We start from the raw sequence: 13,063 nt of genomic DNA, 5'->3' as shown, positions 1-13,063 counted from the left end.
ATCATACAATGAAAGAAAGAACTCCCATGCACAGGTTATATCTCAAGACTGAAAACAATGTGAGAGGCCAAGTCAGCATTGAGTGAAATTGGGTGAAACTTGAGGAGTACCTTTCTAGCAACTTCCAAAATTAGACTAAAGCTGCTACCCTGAGGACTACTTTTGAAAATTGCTGCTGTAACTAACTGACAAATATGTGTGCAAAGAGAAGCCTAAAGTAATCAAGTTGCATTGGGGACATTCTGCAAGGGAATTTGTCAGATGCTTATGTAAGATAAAAATCTTTGCACAGAGTTATCATCGGATGTGAGTGTTTGCTTTGTGAGGGTTGTTGAAGTTTTCACTGCTGTTCTGGGATTGATTGGTTCGCCTCTTAAAGGTGCTGTTTTCCAAGGGGTATGAAGTGGAATTAGTATGTTTCCATGTTCTTCTGTACTCTCTGTTGCAAATAATCAACATATTTGAGACCATTTTCCTGTTGCAAGTCTGTGTCATTGGAGCCTAGGATTGCTCTCTCCTAATATGAAGTAACACTCCTGAGTCACTGTGGGCTTCCTGAGTGCTCCGTCTAGACTAGAATCATTGAATAGCTCATCTTTTCATCTTAGAACAGATGGAAACAGCTAGAGTAAATGATAGACAGAAGGGGAACAGACTTCATTATCCCTTCTGAGTTATTATTGACCTGGGAAAAATATGAAGGTTTCAAAATTTGTCCTGATGGCTGAGAAAGCCTTCTTAATTGGAGGCAATGTCAAAAAGGTGGCTATTCCCCCAAATTCTTACACACCTACCATCTGCTACTAATGAAGATTTGTAAATTAAGGAATGTTATTTCTGATTAAGGAGTAAGTTCTGATTGCCTTCCTACCCCTGTGTTTTGTTCCCTTGGTGCTCTTTGATGATGGCCTTAATTTAAACTCACATGTGAATCATATCTCTGCTACATACCTATGCCTGGATGACGTGCAGAAATAATCTGAAACCAGGAATTGCCCTATAGTAAATGTCTAATATAGAAAAACATAATTAGCCAACTCCCCTTTTCTCTGGCTACTTGCCTTATTTCACTTAAATTCCTCTGAGTGTGATGTTGATATCAGTCCTAAACTTAATTTCCTAGAAATGGAGCTTGTCAATTAGCCTAATCCTCATCTTTGGTAAGTTTGCTGATGCAGTGGAAAGGCCAGCTTTTCCTACAAAGCCATATGGATTTAGATTTTTGTGGTCCTTATGGATTGGTTTCTTTCTAAAACCATACAGATATATTTAAGAGACTATTTCCAGTAGAACACTTTTGTTCTCTGTGTTTTTGGTAGTGTTGGTATAATACAGAAAACTGGATAGCACTATTTTGAAAGTAACTGCAGACAACTGAATCTCTGATAGCACAGAGATAAGAGCTTGCTTACCTCCCCAGGGCCAGGTTAAAATGATGACATCCATATGTTTGTTGTTGAGTGTTAGAGAGAAGATGTTCACCTCACTGAACTGATCTGGAAAAGTACAAAATAATTCTTCCACCAAAGGCATTATAAGTACATTTCTACAAGTGATGCGTAGGATCCACAGAAGTTCCCACATGTGTGAATTTATGAGATTTATTTATGTACAGCATCTGTTCAATTTTTCAATAATTATTTTTGTAAAAGCTAGAGAAAGTATATCTTGATAATTTTTTACTTTATTACAAAATAAAATGAAATGCAACAAAGTAAGGCAGCTATTCTTCAAGTAGTACTTATAAGATAAAAAACATATGTTGTTCTTTTTAAGGAAAATTATGAATCTCCCAAAATATAAATGTTTGTCTTCAAAGCTGGTTTCAACTCCAAAACAATTTAACATGAATAACTCAACACAAAGAATATTAGTGAGTAAAAATCAGTTAATAAAAAGCAGTTAATTAAGCTCATGTATGTATTCACATAAAAATTACAAATGGCATTTATGTGCTTACATGAATAAACATGGTAGAACAATAAATTAATATATTGTAAAAATTCCTGTAGGGATTAAAGCCATTGAAGTTTAGAGTTAATGTTTCAAAGTCATCTAGTTCAGTGGTCCACAGACTGGGCCATTTGTTATTAGCTGTGAAGTTCAAATGTGTATACCTTAGTCCCATGCTTAAAACTCTTACTCATTATGGCTTTTCAACAGGAGTCTGGTAGGTATATTTTTATGTATTACATAAGTCAGTCTCAATAATCCTTTATCATTATCCTGGAGTTGTCATAATATATTGCATACTGGTCAACTTAGCACAAAAATTTATTACTGTACAGTCAAAAATCAAAGAGCTGAAACTTCTTGGCAATACTCTCCCACCCACCCTCCAAAAGCCCCTCCTATTTCTAGTGATGGCTACCTGTGGGTCTTTAGACCCTAATTATCTGTCACACCCTGAAGGTCCCAGGATGCAAAGGAGCTAAGGAGATGACTCTAAGGCTATGGTGAGTATCGGTGAGTATCACAGTTGTTGGATTAGGTATGTCCACTTTGGGAGTGGAATTTGAGGTCTCATATGCTCAAGCCACACCCAGTGTCACAGACCAGTTCCTGTTGCCTGCTGGATCAAGATGTAACTTCTTCTACACTTTGAATTCCTGAAGCACGGTGTTTCCCTGCGGAAGCTCAGTCTTGTAAGCTAGCCCCAATTAAATGTTTTCCTTATAAGAGTTGCTGTGATCATGGTGTCTCTTCACAGCAATAGAAACCCTAACTAAGACAGGACAGAGCACATCACACATGAAGAAATCAGCACTATTTGTTGTTGTTGTTGTTTTGGTTATCATATCTTACTGTAATTGTAACAGTAATTTTTTTCCCCTTTGGACATATTCACTTTAACAGTGTTGATGCTAAGAAATTTTACTGAGTTTTTGAAAATACTTTTTTTGAAACGCTGAAAACATGTTTAAATAATAAACGTGTTTTCTTCAGTTAGAGTTTAAGAAGTATGCTACATCTTTGTAAGCTCATGCATATATCATAATGTTGTTTTCAAAACATCAGCCTGCATTTCTAGCCTGTCTCTTTCTAAAGGAGAGTTTATCATGTTGCTAAGTAATTTGAAACCAGTGGTTATTGCATCTAATTGGAAGTACAAGAAAGTGCAAATCCAAATCAAATACATGTCAAATTAATACATTCTAACAGCCTAGTGGACAAAGAAGGATAAATGTTTTGGGGTGGTAAATACTATAATTCAGTATCATAGGATATTCATCGTTTTTAAACACAAAACTGCTGTGTAACAAAAAAGAAGGGGTATAATAGTTAAAAGAGGACAGTGTCAACACAATTTGATTCAAAGGTGAGCTACATGCTGGAATTTTCAGTCAGGGGCTTTAAAACAGCTTTGCAAAATATGTGGCATATTCCAGAGAAAAGGTCAGCAACCTAAGGGAACAGCAAGAAAGAGACAGAAAATAAGTAAATGGGATTGCCAAAAATAAAAACAATTACAGAAATCTTAAAGGACTTGATAAGCTCAGGTGATCTCATAAGAACTTATCAAATCTGAAACCTATGAAACTAGACACAGGTTCTCAACAAAATATCAGGAAATCAAATTAAGCAATGCATGAAAAAAGATGATAAATGATCAGAGTTTATCTCAGGATGCTATATTTATCCAGGATAATAGTGGTGTGTGTGGAGGGGGGATGTTACCAATTTAACTCCCAGGATTAAGAATAAAATAAAAAATAACCCTGTAACGAGTACAGATTTTTCTGCCCGCCGCCTGGTCTTGTCCTGCCGCCATGCCGCCAGCCCCAAATAATGCACAGAGACTCTGTATTAGATATTATACTGTTGGCCAGTTACTACTTTCTTATCGGCTAGCTCTGTCTTAAGTATTAACCCATTTGTGTTAATCTATGTATTTCCACGTGGTCTTTTTACCCGGAGCCGGCTGCCACATATTGCTCTCTCCAGACTCTCCATCTTTACTCCTCCTTACTACTTCCTATTTCCTCCTTGTCTCCTAGTCCCTCCTATCTTCCTTTCCTATTGGCCAATAGTACTTTATTATTAACCAGTATGATAAACATATATACATAATGGCATCTCCCATCATAACCCCAGTAGAAATGTAATAAGCATTTGATATAATCCAGTATACTTTCACATAAGACTTTTCAGATAATGTAAAAGAGAATCCTTTCAATGTAAATTAAGACATCTCTAACAGACTTACAGACGCTACTATGTTTATTAACTAAATACTCCTCATTTTTCTCTTGGGTTGAAAATAATGCAAAAAATAAACTGTGTCTACAAGCATATGAAGCAATGCTGGCTGCATGTTGAAAGTTAGATTCTTAAAAGTCACAGAAAAAAATTCTTTTTCCAGTGGATTTCTCATTCTCTTATTTTGTTCCCTGTCCCCTATGATGTGAGAAAACGAACAAACAAACAAACAAAAAACAAAACAACAACAACAACAAAAACTCTATAGTGATTGTCCCAAAATTTAGTGCCATTCAAGGTCTCAGGACTTCATTTCATTAAGTCAGAAGTCGTGATGTGTTGGGCATATGGGACATGATGGAGCATTATTGATAATTGTCTTTAAATAAAATACAGACAAAAGTGGAGGGAAAACAGGAACCAGTTACGCACAATAGAGGCTGATGAAACCACAGAGATAATCAGTGCTGGTTACTAAAACAACATGAATATGGGACTATCACCTAGCCTGGACACAGACATCAGAAGCAGCCAAGAAGTCTTCCAGGATAGGATGAGCAGCAGTTGTCAGATGTGTCTGCCAGTATTTTCCTAGCTTAAGGGCTCAAGTCATAGGTACCAAATCTAATTCAGTCATTGTATTCCCAGGAAGCCTAGGTGCATTTAGGCTTTTATACTGGCAGTAACCCCAAGACAACACAAAGGGAAGTATATCCACTCATTTCCACTCTGAGCAATGGAGTAGGCATCTAGCCTAAGCCGGTGGGAATTTTTGGGATGTTCTTCCATCTGGGTATTTTGCGGGTGTGCTTGTCCACATCAGTTCTTCCTGACTTGTCCTATTGCCAGACTGTATAGAACCAACTTATTTACACAGGGTTTTGGTTATTGCCAGTTCATGTATACAGAAGACCAGACAGGAATCAGAGTGTGATTCCTTCCTTGGCTTCCACAGTAAAAGAAAGAAGTGTTCCGCAAGGAATAAGTACGGGGTGAAGCTTAGAAGGCAAGCGTGCCAGCTTCTATAGAGACTGTATTTAAATGGGGATGGCAAGTCAAGGGGAAAGGCTAAAATTGGGAGTGGGGTGTGAAGGGGCTTCCCTTTTAGGCCCTAGATATCACTCAAGGGAGTCTACGCTTTTATTTTCCTTAGAGCATCTGAGAGCTATTGAAGTGTTAAGCAGGGAATTGTGTCACTGTATGCTTCCATTTCATTGTAAGAAATATTACTAAAGTGACAGTGTCAAAAGTGAACTAAAGGGGCCAGATAGGAGTCGTGGAAACCATTTAGGAAATTGTTACCTTAGTGGTCTACAAAATAATGATGATATAGTTCAAGGTGTGGTACTGGGTGGAAAAGAGTGGACAGACTCACGATGAACAGATTGCACTTAGTGGTTAATTGAACATGAGACATGACACAGTGTAATTATGCCCTTTTCCCCTTCATCATTCATCAGAGGGCATTTTTGTAACAATATGTGATCCCCTCTAGTATTTTACACTTCTTCATGAACGTGTGCATTTTTCAATTACGTTGTTAAAAGCCTGAAAATGTTCATCCATTTATACTGGGGTTTTTTATTGTCAGTTCCTAAGATAGTAAAAATAAAGTGTATCTCTGAGCAGCTATCACAGCAGTTTCTTGAACAAATTCTCAACATGATATTCAAGCATAGATAGGTTAATGCAAGAAGTACTTTCATCTACTGGAAGGAAGTTTCACAGGGTTCCCTCAGTGGAGCTATGATTAAAAGAAATACAAGGCTAGACATATTTAAGATTATGTTCATGTTGGCTCTGAACAGGCCAGTATTATTTTCTTAGATAAATATCTATTGTTGAAATTAAATGCATACTCCTTTCTTTAATAATTATATCATACGAAATAGTTTAATTTTTATGAGTCTGAAATCTTTTCATGCACTTAAGTCATTATTGTAAATATCAATGATAAATTGCCCTTCAGCTCACTTTATATTCAGTAATGACTTGATCCATTAAGCGAACCAAAGGAAGAGCAAGATTAAGTTTCCTTAAGAAATGAATAATGGAGTATACAAAACAGCTTAGCTTCTGGGGGCTTTTTAGATTTCACTGGCAGTCACAGTGTTTGATAGAGATAGTGCATATACTGAGCAGTGTGTGTGTGTGTGTGTGTGTGTGTGTGTGTGTGTGTGTGTGTGTGACTTTCACTTAGGTCTAGAGGGAAGAGTAATGCAAAGACCCATGAATAGATATGCCTGCAGTGTTCCAGGGATAACTCAGAGGAAAGTAAGGCTAGAAATGAAGAAGAAGAGGCCAAAGAGATAATGCCTAAGAAGTAACCCCTTGTAGTGGTTTTAAAACTTTGCCTTATGGGGGAGATCTAGCTAGATCCGTTCTTCTGTGCAGACCTCTTTAGCCGAATTTTGTTGAAGTGACTCTAGTGCGCAGGTTGTTCTGAACCTTTTATTTTCTGCCCCCGGAGTGTTTACTTCTAGAACACAGTTTCTAATGTAGAGGGAAGAACAGGACAGATGGAGGCGTTAACCTCACAGCTTCTGACCACCTGCATCAATTTTTACAGCTGGTCAATGGCAGCCTCACTCACTCCCACACCACCAGACTCCAAATATGTCCCAGTTCCTCTGAGCGGACCACCTGCTGGCAAAATCGAAACCAGAGCCATGCAGTCTGATAAGGCGATTCTTGTCCTCTTCCTAAAGGAAGTTTGAGGCAATTAGTTGTTACACAGCAATAGAAAATATCAAAACAAAAGACTCTTCATTAAGCAAATACCTTTAGGTGACTGAGCCTTTCTTTTTGTGAAAGAAAACTGACAAGCTTGAGCTACAGATAGTTTTGCTTTCAATTGGGCAAAAGAAACTGTAAAGTGTGGCAAAAAGTGTAAGCTTGAGTCACAAGCTTACAATGACATGGTCCAAGCTGATTGTCTAAGTGTTTTAAGGAAGACTGTGTACAGTCTTAAGGACTTCTTGAAGATGTTAAGGCTCGTGAAGTTCCTGTCAGTATACAGATACATTTTCTCAGGAATGATTCTCACTGACAGACATCCTCTTAGCCCAGACCATGTTTCAAGCTTTGGTTAGTCTTTTATGAACACATTCAAAGGAAGCTTGTTGTTCATCCAGGCATTAATCTATGCATTTTGCTTGGTTCTGTGCAATGCAGTGCACCCGGCCACTGGAGACTCCTTCCACAGCTCTCTGTAAACTTCCACAAGTACTCCTGCTTCATTCTTTGTCAAGATGGATGACAATGAGAGACACAATGGACTGGGTGCTATCTGGAGCCCACTTAAATGATTTCCCCCAGTATCTATCACCTAGAGGGGGATTTCCTTACATGGATTCTCTTCTTATAACACTGCTGGGCAAATGCTGTTTCAGCAGGTCATTTTGTTCAATAGAAAAGAAATACATAATTGCAGCTTCGGGAAACTCTGCACACTTGGTAGGGGAGCATGCACTTTTTATATTCTTGTAAAAATGTGCTATACTGATAAAATAATGTGCTGTATATGAGATCTTTGTCCAAAAATTGAGAAAAAGTATGTATAAGGGCAAGTCTTATGAGATTAAAAATGATATTAGAATGAACACATAAGTAATTTACAATGACAGAGGAAGGAAGGGTGGTTTGATTTGAGGAATGAGAATGTTTAGAAAAATGGTGCTAATCAAATTATGGCCTGTCCTCAGAGATAAATAGCTAAGCCCTTTGAGGCCAACTGCTTGCAAGCTGTCCTCTGACATGGAAGGGCAAACATGAGGTTTGAGACATTGTCATGTCATTCCAGAGCTCAGTTTACCCCGCTCACCATGATTACCAAATCATTTCCATAAGTATTCACAAAACTTTTAAAGCTCAACTTTCCAACAAAGAGAACTACTAGCCTACTGAGTAGTTGGTTAAGTTTTCTAGGTAAGATCCCAGAACTCAACCCCTAGTGCGCCCATCACATTTAGCATTTGTAAACATTAATCATAGACAACAGGAAAATAATCATTTGCTCTGACTTTGCATCTAAAAAGTAACTAAGTTAGAATTCCTATTCTAATACCACATGTTAAAAGAATAGTTGATGTCCTTTTTAGCATAGCTGATGGACTGTAGGCAATCAGAACTTATTCCTTCATCAGAAATAACATTCCTTAATCGACAAATCTTCATTAGTAGCAGATGGTAGGTGAGCGAGAATTTGGGGGAATAGCCTCATCCAGCAACCCCACCTTCTCCCCCACATCAGCCCACCCCGAAAACTAGCTAAGCAGGGGCCTGAGAGCAATCCAGCAAGCAGGGGTCCACCATGGTTTATACTGTTCTTATACTTTGTGAGTGAGATCCTGGCCAGAAGTAATGGCGTATGGAATAGCAAACAGTCCTGCTTATAGGGTCCTGTTGTGATTTTCCTTTAGAAGGTAAGATGAAGTAAATGCTTTCCTTTCCTAAGTGGCTTTCTATCATAGTTTTTTATTAACAGCAACAGATGAAACCATTAACAACCTCTTACTTGTCTTCCTGTCCATTTCCCACTCTTCTACAGTATAGATGCCATGTATTAAGCTTTTAATTAACTACTGCTCTATCTCAACAGCTCAGAAGATCAGAGGTGGTCCTTCTTGACTGAACTTTTCCATGCCCCCATTGCATATCATTGGCCTTAACAGTACCTCATTACTTTCTATATTTGTGATATTTTCTGTTTGAAACAGTGTTTCTATTACCTTTCATCCTTTAAATATAACACATTTTATTCTGGTTAGCCCAAGTACACCTCCAGCCCTGATATCCCTATAACTGGATATGGTCATTTATCATCTCAGAAAAATACAAAATCCTTTTCTAAACTCCTATTCATTAGTAACAACTCTCAGAGGTTTATGTACCTGTTCATTTTATGTATTTCATTGTATTATACATATATTTACAACATTTGTATTCATTGTGAAAGTGTATCACAATAGATAATAATCACATATAACAATTTCTGAATAATCTGATATTTGAATAGTATATGGTTACTACCACTTGGCTTCACAATTCATAAGGCCCTTTAGTGTGTCACATGAGTGTGTTTCATGGTTACTCAGCCCAATTGGTGTAATAGAGGATGGACTACAGCCACAAAGGAAGGGCATTGTTGTGTCACATGAGTGTGTTTCATGGTTACTCAACCCAATTGGTGTAATAGAGGATGGACTACAGCCACAAAGGAAGGGCATTGGGTTGCACTGTAAGTTTATTGCTTGGGACTGCTCTGCTATTTTCATGATATCTCTCCTAAGGGGAACGGATTTAAACTCTTTTAAAAAAATAAAATAAAATAAACATGCATTGTATCTTATATGGATTTATTTTGAGATTAACAACTTTTATGTAAAAATGTATGATTAGTCTCAGGCAAAATGATGCAGCTTGTGGTGAGCTGTGATGATACTGTGTCATGTTTGTCTAGTATTTTATGCTTTCTCTATAGCCTCATCCTTCTAGAGTGTATGATGCCTTCTGGCACTTGAAAAGCCTACTTTGAAAATCATCATATGTCAGCATCTTTCCTAGAAATGCTTATTCTTCACACCATCAGTACCAGTTGTGTTGCCTCATCTCTAGAGTAAATCAATTTAGACAAAGGTGATTAATGACATACTGATATGTTTTCAATCACAGCTACATTTAGAAGATTGTTTTTAATTTCACATATGACTACTGTACTCACATCATTTCCTCTCCTTCTTCCAACTCCTTCCATGACCCTATTTTCCCTGTTTCTTATCAAATTCATGGGCTTCTTTTACAGCTACCATTATTATATATTATGCATATTGTAACACATTTATAATATTACACTGTTTACATACATACACATGCAGTTAGAGATTATACTGCTCCTAGCAACATGTTGGTGGTGGGTTCTCCTCTATGGTCCAAAGCCTGAGCAACTACAGGTAGTTGGATATGTTTACAGCATAAGGCATGAATTCTTCCATGATGAGCAGAAACTTATTGTAATGACACAAAAGCAAATTATACCAAAGATATAATATGTTCTAATATTGAGACTTTGGAAATGCTTTTACATGGCAGTCATTGCTAAGGTTTGCAAGTGAAAGATAGAACTCATGAAGGAGACTGCTAGGTCATATCCAACTAGATTTCTTCAAGGTCCATGTCTGAAGTGTACAGTGTCTTCAGCAATAGGGGCTTACCTTTGACTTCTGGGAGGCAAGTAAAGGCAATGGCAATAGCATATATTGATTTGGGGGCGTTTCTTGGATTCCCTGAACAAGAATAGGGGGAGGAGTTTTCACACATTTTGTCCTTGCTTTCTTTGTTTAATCATCTCTACCTTTGCGGGGAAGCATTATCACTTCAAGTGACACAACTTCACTTAAACCACACAAATGCGTATACCCATGTACCTAAATATATTGTATGTAAAATAAATAAATATAATGAGTTCCCATGGCTTTTCAAACATAGTTAATGTTAGTTATCCCTCCTTCCTCTCAGTTTTTCCATTCCCTTCCATAGTATCCGTGTTCTTCTGTTTCCCTCTTTCCAGTTACTTCTCTGTACAACCAACACAACCCCGTTTTACTTTCCTAGTTTTTGAGGTTATCAAAGATTATATACTCACATCTGAAGATTCTAAGGAAGTAAGACAAATAAGACAACATGTGGCATTTGCCCTTCTGGCCTTGGGTTATCCTACTCAGTATATTTTCTAGCTGCTTCCATTTGCCTGAAAATTTCATTTTTCTTTGCAGCTGAATAGAATTGCAGTGCCACTGGAATGTATGTAACTCATTTTCCTTATCTATCTATCTATCTATCTATCTATCTATCTATCTATCTATCTCTATCTATCTATCGTTTGATGGCATTTAAGTTATTTTATTTCCCAGCTATAATAACAGATTCCTGTGGAGACACATGGTTTTCAACTACATCTCTCTATTGGTAGCAATGCAATTGCTTTGGGTTTTGTGTGGGTGTGAGTGCTTAGGGGGCAATAGAGAAACTCTGACCATAAGTAGCATCCTATTTCCTTTGGCATTCAGTTTCTGGGTAGGCACCAGTACATGGCAAAACCAGAAGCAAGGGCATGGGCTTCCATAGTGCTGGCCCAGCCTTGGAGAGTTATTACATTTTGAGGTTCTAACCAGCTGCTTCTGCATTCTGCATTCTGATAAGATCCTTAATATTCCCTGATTCACAGAAACCATAAAACTGACTGAAAATCCATATAATTTTATAATGGAAATAGGATACAAATTAGAACCAGCAACAGGAGAAATATAAAAGAGCACTCGGTCCAATGTAATGACTCTATTGTACCCAGAGACATCCTCACATTTCTTGTCAATGTGATGTCCTTAGGCTTCTCATGAAGTTATATCTACATAAGACCCCCTCCACTAAATGAGAATGTTCTGAGACAAAAATATGGACTCAGCCAATATTCAAATACCATAGGCTGTCCAGGTGGTCCGTGTGCTTACAATACTTATATTATCCTATTCCAGAGCAAAAGCCATCTAACACAAAACCTTTGTATAATGAAGTACCAAATATCATGTGTAACTTACCTAATGCACTATTTAAAAATGAACACAGAAGATATATGGTTTTGTGGTTATACATTCATACCACTGTAAATTGAAATGTGATAATCTGATTCTGTAATTGGAGACTCTGTATTGACAATCAGGGCAGTTCCTTGAGCTCTAGTGTCCAGAGACTTTTTGAGGCTTTATTCTGCAGATATAATTGACTGAAACAGTGGCCATATAGCTGAATTTAATCCATAGCCACTTCCCACCTTCCAGATGTAGGATTGATACTGACTTGATCAAAACATTGTCCTCTAATCACATGGAATTATAAGATGAACCTCTCCTGTATTAGGTAATTTCATTGGCATAAATTATCTATAGTATATATTAGTCCTGATATTATAAACTACCAAACGTAGTTCAAAGGTCAGTAAAGGATAACAAAGGAATATCCATTACTCACGACATTCCATGAGTTTTGAGATTATTCTATGGTTAGATGTGTGTACCCCTCATTCCATGTATTAATGACTTCCTAAGTGATTGCTAGTGGCATGTGGTGGAACCTCCTGGAGATGGGACCTAGACTTAAGACATTAGAGTCAACCTGGAAGAAGATGATGTGATACCTTTGCCTCTGTGTCCTTTGTTTCTGGTTCACAAAGTTTGTGAATCACTTCATATGTGTTCCTTCCATGGTTTTCATCTTTAATCATGGGTCCAAAATAATACAACCTGAACAGTTGTCAGCAAAAATAATGGGTATTTCCTTGTAGTTAATTGCCTCGTCTATTTTATCATAGTAATAGGAAGCTAATAAATCATCCTTAAAGGAAAACTCACACTATTCGATAATAATGCAATAGTAAATATTCAAATCTAAGAAATTTCTTATTGAGACAAGAAAATATAGATCCTTCCATTTCTCTTCATGCATTTTGAGACCATGTAAGAAAAACTGGGCAGCCACAGTTTAAAATGTCTCTGATTTTCATTCCCTACATTATTTATTGTTAAAATGGATATAGTATCATAAAGAGCCATACTGATCATCCTTTAGGTTTCCCTTTGAAACAAAAGAAGTCAATATTCATGCAAAGCTATTACAAATAATAATGCCACTAACAAGATATTTTGTTATTTGAATTGTAATCTTGGGGAAAAAAGGAAGGAGCTGAGTCAGCACTATGGCTCAGTGGGAAAAAGGCTCATTGTGGAAGCCTGGTGTCTAAACTCAATCCCAGAATCCTTGAAGAGGTGGGAAAAGTGCACCAACTCCCCAAAGTTATTCTCTGGCCTCC

At 37.4% G+C, this 13,063-nt stretch overlaps 1 protein-coding gene across 1 annotated transcript in view; it reads left to right on the top strand.

Annotated features, from left to right (window-relative positions):
* The window catches only part of Stpg2 (sperm tail PG-rich repeat containing 2), a 465,521-nt gene extending 458,604 nt beyond the window's left edge, over positions 1-6,917 (top strand). The window contains exon 14 of the mRNA XM_051185397.1: positions 6,770-6,917. Within this exon, the coding sequence (XP_051041354.1) occupies positions 6,770-6,917 (148 nt within the window). The remainder of the gene's footprint in view (positions 1-6,769) is intronic.
* Positions 6,918-13,063: the final 6,146 nt, after the last annotated feature.

Source organism: Phodopus roborovskii, unplaced genomic scaffold, assembly GCF_943737965.1.
Source record: "Phodopus roborovskii unplaced genomic scaffold, PHOROB, whole genome shotgun sequence".
Taxonomy (NCBI): domain Eukaryota; kingdom Metazoa; phylum Chordata; class Mammalia; order Rodentia; family Cricetidae; genus Phodopus; species Phodopus roborovskii.
Note: the sequence above shows the minus strand (reverse complement) of the source record. Positions and strands in the feature narration are given on the sequence as shown.